This window comes from Mus pahari, chromosome 3 (genome assembly GCF_900095145.1).
Source record: "Mus pahari chromosome 3, PAHARI_EIJ_v1.1, whole genome shotgun sequence".
Lineage (NCBI taxonomy): Eukaryota > Metazoa > Chordata > Mammalia > Rodentia > Muridae > Mus > Mus pahari.
The window spans coordinates 139,325,282-139,340,424 of record NC_034592.1 but is presented as its reverse complement, the minus strand read 5'-3'; the positions used below and the strand labels follow the sequence as shown (position 1 = coordinate 139,340,424).

Here is a 15,143-nt window from a genome sequence, read left to right as displayed (position 1 = left end):
AGCCCATACTGTGGTTTAAGGTTTGCTTTTTTTTTTTTTTTTTAACTAAAGACTAGGCATATAAGCAATGGGGAAGGGGGAAGGGGGTGTGTATAAGAGGAAGAACTCTGGGATCAACTTAAAAATAATTTTTAATTGATATGGTTATTCTGTTTGCATGTATGTGTATGCACCACTTGTGTGCTTCATGTCCACAGAGACCAGAAGATGACATTGGATTCTCCCCAAACTGTAGTTAGAGATACTTGTGAGTTGTCATGTGGGTATTAGGAGTTGAACCTGGAACTTCTGGAAGAGCAGCAGCAAGCACTATTAAGTGCTGAGCCATCTTTCCAGCCCCTGGGAGCAGCATATTTGTAAGCTCCAGGAGAACAAAAACAGAAAAGTTTGTGTATCAGGGTTCCTTCTTGAAAAGGTGTGTGCAGGGTGGGGCACGGGGGCGGAAGGTCATGAGATTCAGCCTCTAGCAGCACATGTTGTATAAGCCTGATGACCTGAGTTTGATCCCCAAACCCAAGTAAAGGTGGGAGAATAGAACCAACTACACTTTGTCCTCTGACCTCCACAAGTGTACAGTGCTCCACATATCCCTCCTCTTCCAATCATACACATACATGCAATAATAACATTCTTAAAATCTAATAAAGGTTTCCAGAAGGTCTGACCTGCCTGGTGGGTTACTGCTTAAAGGCTGGGTAGTAGAGTGTCAGGAAGGGGCTTGGAAAAGAAGGCACAGTGAGTGTCATAGGGCAGTCAGTCCTGAGTCCCTAGCATTCCCAGCTGAGCCCACATGAGTGTCATAGGATAGTCAGTACTGAGTCCCTAGCATTCCCAGCTGAGCCCACAATGTTTACTTTCTGGGGTCCAGACTCCATGTGGGTAGTGTTGCTTTCTTGGAATCTGAGATTATGAAAAAATTCCAAAAAAAAAAAATGAGGGCATGAATCCTGTCTCAGGGAAATGATAAGAGAGAAAGTAAAGTTAATTGGAGGATGGTTTAGGATGCCCCTGCTGCTGTCATTCTTGGCCTTGGCCAGTGAGAACTTGATTACTGCACAGCAAGTTTCTGGGAATGAGGAGATAGAGTGTGCTTTGAAGGAAAAACAAACAAACAAACAAAAACAAACTATGGCTAAAAGAAAGAAAAAGTAAAGCGTGGGGGCATAGATTGATCCCTCCTTCATCTCGTGAGTACCTGGCCCTGGGCTCCTTCTCCAGCACTTCCCCACTTAGTGTCTGCGGTTAAACTTACGTTTGTTGACACTTTCATTAGGTACTATTCTAGGGTGCTATTCTGTTATGAACTAGAGGATGGGCATATCTTAGTGTTCCAAGAGCAATTGTCAAAACTGTTGTCAGAAATTATCGAAGTGACACTGGGCAGGGAGTGTGTTCAAGCAACTATTAATGCCACCACAACAGACTGAGTGGCTGACAACCAATTTCAAGAAACAGGAGATGGTAAGGAGAGATGAAACCATAGTCACAACCTATCTGAGAGCCCAAGGAATTTAAAAAAAAAAAAAACCTATCTATTTTATTTACACTGGTGTTTTTCCTACGTGTGTGAGGGAGTCAGATCTCCTGGATCAGGAGTTACAGACAGTTGTGAGTTGCCATGTGGGTTCTGGGAATTGAACCCAGGTCTTCTTTATTTAGTGCTTTTAATTGGTAAACCATCTCTCCAACCCAAGAATTTTTTTAATGCAGGAGTCTGTGACCTGTAACATTAGCCTAATAGTGTATAGTGTAGATGTCAGCTTCAAAGTTGAAATTGTATTTTTCATCAGTCTACAGGTGATTACTTGATTATAGACAACAGTCTTAGCATTTATTAGGGTTTATTAGGAAGTATGTTATTTTTGAAAATATAATTGGTATAGATGCTTAAAGCTTATATAGAATTTTCGTTCGTATCTTGGATTATCAGCTTGAACATATTCTCAGAGAATGGTTTGCTAAGGAAGCTAAAGAAGAAGAATCATAAATTTGAGGCCAGCATAGGCTGTGTAGCAGGGCCTTATGTCAAAGCTCTGAAATGACACTGAGTATTAATTTATGCTAATTGTCTTACTCAGTTATTAAAGACAAATAGGGTATTTTCTAAGTTTAAGTAACCCATGTACTCGCTCACTCTCCCATTTTCATTTTACTTTCTGTTGGGAAGTTTGTTTTTTTTTTTAAAAGAGAGATACCATGTTTTCCTTTTCTCTGGAAGGTTCCTTATTGCTTTGTTCTTTGCCCCAGTGTTTAGAATGGAACCTAAGCTGGGCGTGGTGGTGCACGCCTTTAATCCCAGCACTTGGGAGGCAGCAGAGACAGACAGATTTCTGAGTTCAAGGCCAGCCTGGTCTACAGAGTGAGTTCCAGGACAGCCAGGGCTACACAGAGAAACCCTGTCTTAAAAAAACAAAAAAAAACAAAACAAAACAAAAGAATGGAACCTAGGGTTTTTGGCATGCTACCCAACCTTGGTATCACAGAGCTCCATCCCCAGACATGCTCCCTTTAGAAGATCTTTATCCTGAGAGGGAATCTTACTAAGCTGTGTAGACTGGCCTGGAGTTTGTAGCTGTCCTGCCTCAGGGACTCACATAAGGTTGGATTGCAGGTGTGCCACCCACACTCAGCACTCGGGTTTTTGTGTCATTTGTTTTTGAGATCAATTTATTTTTAAAACTTTTATTGTTATAACAACTTGCTATCCCCACTTTAGTTGCTTCCCTCTTCAGTCTTCATGTCTTCCTCAAATCCTGTATCTCTTTTGAGGCATTCATAACCTCTTAAAGATGACAGTTTTACACCCGTTGAATGTCAGGACCAAGAATAGATGGTGAGTCACACATAGACCACCCTCCCTGCTGTAAACTCACATAACTGGCAGCTTCCCCAGGTCCTTTCTGAGTGGTGCTTTTAAGGTCTTATCTCATCTTCCTTCACATTCTGCCATCGCCTTCTGCCTCTCAGAAGAACCACTTATACTCATTTTGCGTGTGTGTGTGTGTGTGTGTGTGTGTGTGTGTGTGTGTGTGTGTGTGTGTGTGTGTGTGTGCTTGGTTCCTGCAGAGGTCAGAAGAGGGTGTCAGATCTCCTGGAACTGGCAATTAGCCACAATATGGATGCTGAGATCCAAACTCAGGTCTCTGGAAGAGCAGCCAGTGCTGAGTCAATTCTACCTACCCACCTTTTACATTTCTTGATTGTATTGTGAGAATAAATCTCTCTTTTCTCTAATAATTATTGTTTTTCCCTTCCAATTTTTTATTTATTTGTATTTCATACTTCTTTTCTTCCTTTGACCAGTTCTTAGTTACCTTTTTCTTACTCAGTTAAGGGAATTACTTGCTTTGAAGTTATCTTTTTCTTTGCTTGTTGTTTATTTTATTTATTTATTTATTTGTGGTGCTGAAGTTAGAACGTGGTGCTTTGAATATACTGTGTAAACATACTTATATTGTGCAGTGCTCAGAGCACTGCACAAAGATGCTCCCCCCACCTCTTTCTCTCACACACACACAATCATTAAATAAAAGAAAAGATGATTATTAGTACCTGTTTTCCCTGGGAGTCTAATAATTTGATTAAGATTTTTGCTAACTCTCAACAAAAAAGATAGCTGACTTTTCTGGAAGGAATTGCCTGTTTCTACTTTCAGCATTTCTCTTGTGCTCATCTTGGAGGCTCATACCTCACACAAGGCCTTGTGGGTGCTATCACATGATCATAAGGACACAGAGTATGTGCACCGGTGACAGTTGCTCCTGAAGAGCCCAATGAGGCTAGAGTGGCTTTCCAGACAGTTCCTAAATAGAGAGTCTTTCCAAATAGTCCCTAAAGGAACCTCCAGGAACACTGATATGGCCTATCTTACTTAAGTCTGTGCTTTTTTTGTACAAATCCTTTTTGTGGTAAATTATGAAAGGGAAATAAATACTTAGTGTAGAGAAGCATTAAGGGACTTGGGATCTCTCATAATTCCTATGCAGAGACAGATGGTAGTTAACGTTTGGTATTTCCTTCTGATCTTTCTTTTGTTTTTTTGAGACAAGCCTTCATAATCTAGCCAAGTTAGGTTAGAACTCACTGTGCCACCCAGCCTGGCCTTGAACTCTCAGCAGTCTTACCTCAGCTAAAGGTTAAGACTATAGGCATGGGCCTGGCTTAATTTTATAAAATTGGCTAGTTTATTATATAAATCAGAGAACTTCCCTGCTGGTCATTTATATCTTACTGAAACCATCCACTTTAGTCTATGCAAGGAGCCTTCCTTTGGTCTTTCATAGTCTTACTGGAAATTCAGTACAACGGCCTCTCTGAAGAAGTTCTTACCTATACCCTTGAGACTGACGAGCAGGAGCCATTCAACACGGTGATGCTCTTTTGCTTATGGCAGCCTTCCCTGGAGTGTGCTGTCCTCTGTGTGTGTGGTTATCATGGCTATCTTCACATGCTGTAACTCTGTAAGACTTTTCAGCTATGTAATCAGCTTGGAGTCAAGAATGATGCTGAGACCAGCCTCCTCTCTCCTTTTTATCATTGCTAGCATCTGCCGTTTCCCAGTGGTTGACCTGTTGTGGATTCCCTGTGTACATTGTAGAAAACCCAAGGCTGCTTATCTAGAACTTTATTCCTTCAGAAGGTCATCAATGCCATATACAAGTTTCTGTAATAATTTTAAACCTAATAGCAAGGTGTACTGCATACGACTATAATCTCAGCACTCAGGAACCAAGAGGGTTGTGAGTTCAAGGCTACATAGTAACCTGTCTTACAAAACAAAATTAAAAGCAATGTAAAAGCGATTACACATACATGTACAACTTGGGACTGTCCATGTTACTAATGGCTCTATTATAGTATAGTATAGTATAGTATAGTATAGTATAGTATAGCATAGCATAGCATAGCATAGCATAGCATAGTATCTATTGGATACCACTGCTCTGTATTACTCCAGCTGGTTTTCTAGCTCCTCTCTTGAGCAGGATAGTTTGTTTCATTTAGTGTGTGTATGCATAGCGCTTTGCCTCAACCTCTGTTTTGTCTTGACAGCTGAGTAAGTGGTGGATCAGGAAGCATGATATTTTTTCTTTTCTTTTTTTTTTTTTTTTTTTTTTTTTTTAAGATTTATTTATTTATTACATGTAAGTACACTGTAGCTGTCTTCAGGTGCTCCAGAAGAGGGCGTCAGATCTTGTTACGGATGGTTGTGAGCCACCATGTGGTTGCTGGGATTTGAACTCAGGACCTTTAGAAGAACATTTGGTGCTCTTACCTGGCTGAGCCATCTCTCCAGCCCTCTTTTCTTTTCTTAATGACGGGAATTGAACCCAGAGCCTTGAATGTACTAAGACCCATGCTCTACTGCAGAGCTATACGTCTGGCTCACAGAAGAACTATTTCTAAAACCAGTTTGAACAATCAGATATCTAGAGGGGCAGTGTTGAGAAAGGTGTTTATTAGCAACTCTATGCCTTCTGGATAGTCTAAATAAGGAGAGAGCTTTTCAGGGAATGGCTTGTGCTCTCTCTCTCTCTCTCTCTCTCTCTCTCTCTCTCTCTCTCTCTCTCCAATTATATCACCTTTCCTTTTTCTGTACTCATTTTATTTTTAATTTATTTTTTATACTCCATATTCCCTGACCCCCCATCCACCCTCTGTCTGCTCCACATCCCACACTTCCTCCCCACCCCACCCCGTCTCCACATGGATGCCCCTACCCGACCTGACCTCTCAACTGCCCGGGGCCTCCAGTCTCTTGAGGGTTAGGTGCATCATCTCTGAATGAACACAGACCCGGAAGTCCTCTAGTGTATGTGTGTTGGGGGGCCTCATATCAGCTGGTGTACCCTATCTGTTTGGTGGTCCAGCGTTTGAGAGATCTCTGGGGTCCAGATTAACTGAGATTGCTGGTCCTCCTACAGGATCACCCTTCTCGTCAGCTTCTTTCAGCCTTCCCTAATTCAACAACAGGGGTCAGCTGCTTCTGTCCATTGGTTGGGTACAAATACCTACATCTGACTTTTTCAGCTGCTTGTTAGGTCTTTTGGAGGGCAGTCATGATCATTCCCTTTTTGTGAGTGCTCCATAGCCTCAGTAATAGTGTCAGGTCTTGGGACCTCCCCTTGAGCTGGATCCCACTTTGGGCCTGCTGCTGGACCTCCTTTTCCTCAGGCTCCTCTCCATTTCCATCCCTGTAATTCTTTCATACAGGAAAAATTATGGGTCAGAGTTGTGACTGTGGGGTGGCAACCCCATCCCTCACTTGATGTCCTGTCTTCCTGATGGAAGTGGGCTCTATAAGTTCCCTCTCACTACTGTCATGCATTTCATCTAAGGTCCCTCCCTTTGGGTTTGGGAATCTCTAACTTCCCAGGTCTCTGGTACATTCTGGGGGTTCCCCACAACCTGCTATTTCCTGAGGTTGCCTGTTTACATTCTTCCTGCTGGCCCTCAGGGCTTCAGTCCTTTTCCCTCACCCAACCCTGGCATCTTAAACACTGCCGAGATGCCTCTTAATCATTCCATTGATTCCCTCAAGAATCACCATCATATAAACCCCATTGAGAAGCATGGTGAATTTTGTTTGGAGCTTTTATATGGTGTACTTCTAAATGATGCAGTGACCTTCCCTCCTTTTTCTTACTGGCTACTTTGTAGGATATAATTAATATGCCAGCCTATTCAGAACTCTGTTCAGTTTTTTCTTTCCTTCAGAAACAATGATTTTTAGGTAAATAAATGTCATTGATTTTTTTTTTCATTTATGTCTATCTGTGTGAGCATTTTTATATATGTGTAAATGCCCACAGAGGCCAGAAGAAGGCATCAGATCCCGTGGAACTGGACCTACAGGTGGATGTGAACCACCTAACCTGGACCCTCTGCAAGGCAGCATGTGCTTTTAACTGTTCACGCATCTCTCCAGCCTGCAGCATTGCTTTTCCTTTTCTTTTCTTTCTTTCTTTCTTTTTCTTTNTCGAGACAGGGTTTCTCTGTGTAGCCCTGGCTGTCCTGGAACTCACTCTGTAGACCAGGCTGGCCTCGAACTCAGAAATCCGCCTGCCTCTGCCTTCCAAGTGCTGAGATTAAAGGCGTGCGCCACCACGGCCCGGCCTTTTTTTTTAAATTTTTTTTTATTTTTTATTTTTTAAATAAAGAGATTTGTTATTTTTATTTATACGTGTGTGTGTGTGTGTGTGTGTGTGTGTGTGTGTGTTTTGTGCACGTGTGCACATGTGTGGGATGCCTGCAGGAGCCTAAGGTTTTAGATTCCCTGGAACAGGAGTTACAAGTAGTTGTGAGCTGCCCCACATGAGTGCCAGAACTAAACTCATGTCCTCAGCAAGAGCAGTGTGCACTCTCGTTTTTGAGACAGGATTTCTCTCTCTACCCCTGCCCATCCTGGAACTCACTCTGTAGACCAGACTGGCCTCAAATTAAGAGATCCACCTGCCTCTGCCTCAAGTGCTGGGATTTAAAGGTATGCCTGGCACAGTGTTCACTCTTAACTGGGGAGCCATCCCCCCAACATTACTTTTCTTAAGAAATCTACCAAAAGTTAGATTTGAAGTTTTCATTTCCTGGCTTGTCTTCTTACTGTTTCTTTAATTTGTAGATCTGTAAACCATTTTTCTGTCCTCCATTCCCCTCAGGGTGGCCTCCAATACCTCCCCTTCCAGGTTCTGCTTCTCCTGTGTGTTGAGGGGGAGCTTTAGAGTATGGTTCATGTTTCACTGTGTGCCTACACGTTACTGCTTTCTTTCCACAGAAGGCATGACACAACAAGATTTGCTGGGTAACAAGACTTTACCTCATGCTAATCTCACCTCTGAAAATATAGCCTGCAGTAGCATATCAAACACCCACTCCCTCTCCAAGCCTTTCAATGAGAATCATTTTAATTTGTGACAACCAGGAGGCTACATGTGCACTACTTTCACTGTGAGCTAAACTTACTGCACATTTGGGGAAACTGACTGTGTTTTCTGCCTTCTATTGACAGAATGGCACACGAAACTTCCAGGACTTTGACTGTCAGGTAAGGACTGTACAAGCACCAAAGAAGCTCTGTACAGGATCCCTACAGTGTCTCCCTCCCTGCGCTGGTGGTCTTAGAGAAGTGGATCTTGTATTGCTGTTGTTTGTGTTTTGTTTTGTTTTCTTTAAGCAGGGACTGTAGACCAGGCTGACCTTGGACTCATGAAAGTGACTCCTGCTTCAACCTCCTGAGTTCTGGGCTTACAGGCATGAACCACCACCCCTAGCTATAAGTCCATTCATCATAGCTAATCATGAGAACTCACTGATGTTCTTTTAGTCATTGGATCGAGCTTAGTTAAAACAATTTTCTATCTATTCAAAAAGTGTCTTCTAGGAACCTGTCTAACAACTGTAGTTTACTTAGTTGAGCTGTGTCTTTGTGATTGAGATCTCTGTTCCTTGGATGATATCAGAGACCTCATTTGTCACATTGGACAAATGAAGGTTGTCACTAGACTCAGGTAAAACAAATGGCGGGAAGTTTATGGAAGAGACATCTTAATAGCAAAATTGTTTCCTAAAACAAAGATCAAATTATTATTAATACAAAATGAAGATTTTTCTTGGTTTTATGTTTGGAAATGGAAATTTTATCCTGGCTCAGTATTTCCCCACATGATACTGTTCTTTATAATCTACTATTGCCATTTAGAAAATCATTAAAATGAGCCAGCCAGCCATTCTCCACCTACCTACTTTATCTGTTAATTAGCCCTGAAAGAAATCTAAGAAAGGGACACACAGATATATAGGGAGCCTTACAAGCCCCCACAGCCTGACTCTCTCATTCTGGGATGGGTGCCATAGCTACAACATGAAGTTGACTTAAGGGGTACTGCAGGAAAAGACAGCTCTTCAAACTGTACTCCTTGTCACCAGTGTTCAGCCTTTTTGCATGTCCATCAGGAAAGAACTGCTTCCAGTATGCACTTCATGTTAAGTACAGTCTTTATAGTGTTAGCATCAAAGGCAAGTCCAGTCTATTCAATCTTTATATAGAGATTTAAAAAAACAAAACAAAACAAAACAAAAAAACCCTTTTGTGTTGGCAAACCAGTTCCATCACAATTTTTGGTCCCCTATGATAGAGTATCTATTGGATATGATCTTTGAAATGTATGTTTTAGAGAAGCAAAGCAACATTATAGGATTTTATTGTTCTTAATATCTGAGTGAGGACACTGAATGATTGGGACAAAGAAACTGGCTCCTCCTGAATCCATTACTTATTTTTTTTTCCTGGATAAGTCTAGAACTAGCATTTAAGTAATCCACTTGTCCTTAAAGCTGAGGTTAGTTGGCAGGTTAGATGAGGCTTGCAATGCATGAGCAGGCTGGTCATGTTGTCCTTGAGTCCCAGTTCCAGCTGGTTATTTAAGACAGAATCAGCCCACTGTGCTTGGGAGTCATTCACTCAGATTTAAAGTCTTTAGAACTGCTGATATTCTGTGACAGTGGGACAGTCAAGATTGAGTTTAGTTGTTTTTAATTTAATCTGACGTTAGCTATGGTTTGGGTCCTAGTTGGATCAGTTGGAGTTGATTGTTTTTGACATAATTCACCAAGAAAGAGATCATTGAGATAAGGCTACAGGAGGACTCAGTGTAAGGCATGTCAGAAATAGGACGCATGCACTTCTCTCTGAAAGCACTTGCTTTCTCATCAGTTACCAAAATGTTAGTAAATTTAAACCATCTATTTTTTCTGCTTTACTGTGTGAGTGTGTGTGCATGTGTGCTTGCTTGTTTCTGTGTGTGTCCAGGGCCTTGCTCATGCTAGGCAAGTATTCTTTTTTCATATCAAAGTATAAGTATAGATTTAAGTGAAATTAAATTTAATATTAAGGCTTAAAATTAGTCTAATAAGGACTAGTAAAATGGCCCAGTGGATAAAGCGACTTACAATGTAAGCCTTATAACCTGAGTTCAGTCCCTGGAACCTGCATAAGATACAGGGAGAGACCAACTCCATAAATCTGCCCTCTGACCTTCACATGCATGCTGTGGTGTACACACAGGCGTGCAGGTGCACACAGTAATACTTGAGCAAGGGACCAATGGGATGTCTCAGTGGTAAAAGCTTACCGCATAAGCCTGCTAACCTGAGCTCAATCTCAAAAAGCCTCTTTTTTAAAAAGCCACATGGAAGCCAGGCGTGGTGGCGCACGCCTTTAATCCCAGCACTTGGGAGGCAGAGGCAGGCGGATTTCTGAGTTGGAGGCCAGCCTGGTCTACAGAGTTCCAGGACAGCCGGGGCTATACAGAGAAACCCTGTCTCGAAAAAACCAAAAAAAAAAAAAAAAAAAAAAAGCCACATGAAGGGACTAGAGAGATGACTCAGTGGTTAAGCCAGCAATCACATTGTAGTTCACAGTCATCTGTAATGGGATCTGCCCTCTTCTGGTGTGTCTAAAGTCAGCTACAATGTGCTCATATAAATTAAAACAACAACAACAACACACACACACACACACACACACACACACAAGCAGTCAGCAAGATGGCTTACCAGATAAAGGTGCTTGCTGCCAAAGCTGACAACCTGAGCTTGACTCCCAGAACTCACAGGATAGCAGGAGAGACCAAACTCTCACAGGTTGTCTTCTAACTTCTATGACATGTCCATCACACTCCAGTAAATAAATAGATATAATAGAAGTTTTAGAAAGAAAGCCCAGATGCAGTGGTCTGTGTCTATAATCCCATCCCTGCTATAGTGAGATAGGAAGCAGAGATAGGAGACTCTCCTGGAAGCCCACAGTCTAGTTAGTCTAGAGTATACAGGATGGCAAAAAACAAGAAAAAACATGCTTCAGCCAGGTGGAAGGAGCGAATCGACTCCTTAACATCTGTCCTTTGATTTCCACAAGTATACCTTACAATGCACACATCCAACAATTATAACAATAACTACTACTACTATGTCATTGTTATTTTAAATTGGAGCTACAGTGTTATACAGTGGTAGAGCTCTGCCCAGCCCTGAAAGTCAACAACAAAAACTATATTCCTGCTTTTCTTTCTACTATGAAGTCCTGTGCTGTTATGCTAAGGTGTGCCTGTCTTTGGAACCTTCATATGACATACTTTCCTTTGGAATGTATCAGATTAAACTTAATTTTCACCAATATAGATATACATTGGTTTTGATTTCTTTCCTTCTAGTGCTGCTAAAAATAATTCACCTTGAGTTATAAAAAAAAAAAAAAAAAAAAAAAAAAAAGAGAGAGAGAGCCTGCCCAAAAGTGTCGGCACTTTGAGTAAAGCCTCATTATCTTCTGGCATTGTGAGGTACAACTCTAGTTTAGGTCAGGTAGAAATAGAATGATGGAAGGTGATTGTGACTGTCGAATGTTTGTCACTAGTTTTGGATACGTGGGTTCTCTGTGTTAAAAGAAAAACTGACTAGGATTGTAGCTTAGTGGTAGAGGGCTTGCCTAGCATGCATAAGACCCCAGGTTCAATACTCGGTCTTCAGCACTCAATAAACATTAGTGGATAGTAAGAAGCTCTTATCTGGCAGGATATATCGTCTCTGTAGAAGAAGCTGATAATGAATGTCATAGAATAATCCAGGCTTGGCCGAGGATTGAATAATATTGCCTGTTTAATTACAGTTGCTCTGTAGAGGACCCATTTGAGGACCAGATATTATCACTACAGCGCAAATCAGTATATGTGATTGGTGAATAAATGGCTTGCCACCAAATAAGAATTAAGTTGGTGGCCAGGGGTGGGATACCTTACAGAAAAAACTAAAGTCAAAAACAAACAGAAATCACAAATTGCCATCTGCCTATACATATGATCTGTAAGTGGAGGGTTTATTCCAGCAGTAGACAATATCATGTCACATGCATGACAATATCATGTCACATGCATGATGGCTAACAGCTTTTCTCAGACATACAGCCTAGAGCAACAGTGGTAAGAAAAGATCTTTATTATAACACTATGGTAAGTTTAGGGCAGGATCCTCAGTGGTAGAGAAATGGTCCCACACTGCTCATGCGCACTCCTGAGACACATCTAAGGTTGCAGAGAGAAGATATTAGAGCTGGTTCTGAAGGAGAAAATGACTTTTCGGGTGTCGTATTGCAAAAAAGATTTTTAGATGAAAAATGTTGCTGGTGGGAAAGTTGGTGTGGGTGGCTGCAGAACAAAAACTGGGTGCCTGGAAGTGTTGTGTGAACTTGAGTGGAAGGTGTGAGAGGCAAAAGGGGAGAAGGTAAGGCCACAGTGTTACAAGAACTTCGACAGGAAACTTGACAGGGCCTAAGTAATTGACAGAGGTTTTTTTTTATTTGGTTTGTTTTGGGGAAGTGGTGGGTGGGTGGGTGGTTGGTTGGTTTGTTTGTTTGTTTGTTTAAAGGTTTCTCTGTGTAGCTCTGGCTGTCTTAGAACTCACTCTGTAGACCAGACTGGCCTCAAAATCTCAGAAATCCACCCGTCTCTGCCTCTCCCAAATACTAGGATTAAAGGTGTGAACCACCACTGCCCCGGTCAGTTGGGTATTTTGCTGTGAGATTACACAAGTAAGTTTTATCTCTCTGTACAGTAGTACTGAATGGAACATTATACCAAAAAGCCCTGTTTGTTGGGATTTAGAGCGTAGCTCAGAGGAAGTACAATTGCCTAGCAAAGACCTGAGTCACACACACACACAATTTCTACATAACGATGGAAGATTCATAGTAAAATATGATAATATTTCTTATTGTGTTTAACATGATATACATAACATAATAAAAACAATAACATTTCATATTAGCCAAAAAGTTGCGGCCGGGCAGTGGTGGCGCATGCCTTTAATCCCAGCACTTGGGAGGCAGAGGCAGGCGGATTTTTTGAGCCAGCCTGGTCTACAGAGTGAGTTCCAGGACAGCCAGGCTACACAGAGAAACCCTCGGGGGGGGGGGGGGAGTTGCTAGAATGGAGAAGAAATAGTAGCAGGCATTAAGTGATGATAATTAACTGGTTTCAGGGATACAGTGATAGCACGTTTAGATAAAGGGAAAGGACATGAGAAAGTCCAAAGCTGCTCATTATCCAAACCGATACCATCCTAGCTCAGATTATTAACAGTTCCCTGATTATGATGCCATCTTTGGTTGATAGCGGGAGGCAGTCAGGATAGATGGAGATGCTAGCGACCTGTATGCGCTTAGGTTATTGTTTCATAAACCTGGAGTGTAATGCAGTGTGTTCCTAAAGTATACAACCTCAGGGATGACACCAGAGCCTGTGAGAAGCCACTCTCAGTTCTGCCCTCTGAGCACAGGCTGCCATTGTGGGTCACATTCTAGAATGCTGGTGTGGCAGTCCCTAGAGAAAGAAAGAGCCAGTGAGACAGATGAGGGTTGACTGGAGCCGGAAGGCGGCGGAATCAAAAATCATTCCATCGCTGGTGTCTCTGCAGCTCTTCCCCTAGTTTGCAATGGAGATATATTCACAAATCCCCATGGAGGTTAGTGCCTTCCATCTTTTTCTTCGCGCGTTTCCTCTCAGACTGTTTGCAGTCATATTCTTTCCAAAGGAAGAGGGACTCCAAGACAAAGCACATTATGGGGAGGTAGGGATGAGCTCTCCCTGGAAAGGACGAGATTTTGTTAAGGGCCCAATTTTGACTCTGAATTTTATACACATTGTGAATGATGACAAAGGAGTTACTTTGCCCCACTTTCATACCTACTTTAAAGGGTTTTTTAAATTCCATCTTTGACACCTCCATTTTTTTTCTTTCATGTTTTTCGGGACAGGGTTTCTTCTTTGTAACAGAGGCTGTCCTGGACTCATTTGTAGATCAGTCTGACCTTGAACTCACAGAGATCCACATGCTCCTGCATCCCGAGTCCTGGGATTAAAGACATGCGCCACATGCCTAGGGACAGCTCCATTTTTATTTTTCTATCATCCTTTTTCAGCTCATTGACAATCCCTTTACACACACTACTGCTGACTGCCTGGCTACAGACTGGGAGACTTCTGTGTTGAGACTACATTGTAATTGAGTGTTTTCTTGGGTCTTATGCAGTGGCTTATCTGAGGCTCAAGTGGACTTTTTACTCAGATTTTTTTTTTTAAGATTTATTTATTTATTATATTTAAGTACACTGTAGCTGTCTTCAGGCACTCCAGAAGAGGGCGTCAGATCTTGTTACGGATGGTTGTGAGCCACCATGTGGTTGCTGGGATTTGAACTCCGGACCTTCGGAAGAACAGTCGGGTGCTCTTACCTACTGAGCCATCTCACCAGCCCCTCAGATTTTATTAAAGGTTTGAGTGAGGCAGAAGGAAAGGTCTACTAATAGACAGTCATAGTGACAAATTTAAGGGACCTTACTTTTAAACTATGATGTCAACCAAATAAGGCTTATTCCTCTCTCCCAATATTCTTATTCAATCTTATATTTTTCTCAATAAACCGAATATGGAGAATACTGGTCCCTTTGAGTTCTGTTTCAAAATCCATTCTGTTCCTCTAGGAAACAAAACCCTAGGGTTGGGATACACCGCTTTTCTCCCTATCATAAACACATACAATTTGTGGTGTACTGTGGAATTTTAGTATGACTGATTTATTGTACACACAGTCTTCTGCATCTGTTCTTTCTGGGCACTGTTTTTTTTTTTAAAGATTTATTTATTATTATTCATAAGTACACTGTAGCTGTCTTCAGATGCACCAGAAGAGGGTGTCAGATCTCATTACGGGTGGTTGTGAGCCACCATGTGGTTGCTGGGATTTGAACTCAGGACCTTCGGAAGAGCCATCTCACCAGCCCGGGCACTATATTTTTAATACTTTTTTGTAGTTAATGCTTATACTGATAGTTTACTCATTTTCATTTCATTATGTAAATCATAATTCATATATTAATTTCCCTATTTGTGGGTTCTAGGTTTTAAAAAAATAAACATGACTGATCATTTTATGTATATATAACCATGTTTGAGAGTTTCTTTAGGTATGCCTAAAAGGAGATATTGTGACCAGGGACACATGTGAAATACACTTTTGAAACACACACACACACACACACACACACGCACACACACCTTCAAAGGTACAGTTGGTACAGTAGGTAGGCCTTTCTTTTT

The 15,143-nt window shown here is 41.6% G+C and overlaps 1 protein-coding gene across 3 annotated transcripts in view; it reads left to right on the top strand.

The window, feature by feature from the left end:
• Ndrg3 (NDRG family member 3) overlaps positions 1 to 15,143 on the top strand; it is a 67,687-nt gene that overhangs the window by 27,368 nt on the left and 25,176 nt on the right. For all 3 annotated transcript variants that reach the window (XM_021192099.2, XM_021192097.1, XM_029536307.1), the window contains exon 3: positions 8,006 to 8,041. In XM_021192099.2, coding sequence (XP_021047758.1) covers positions 8,006 to 8,041 — 36 coding nt within the window. The remainder of the gene's footprint in view (positions 1 to 8,005; positions 8,042 to 15,143) is intronic.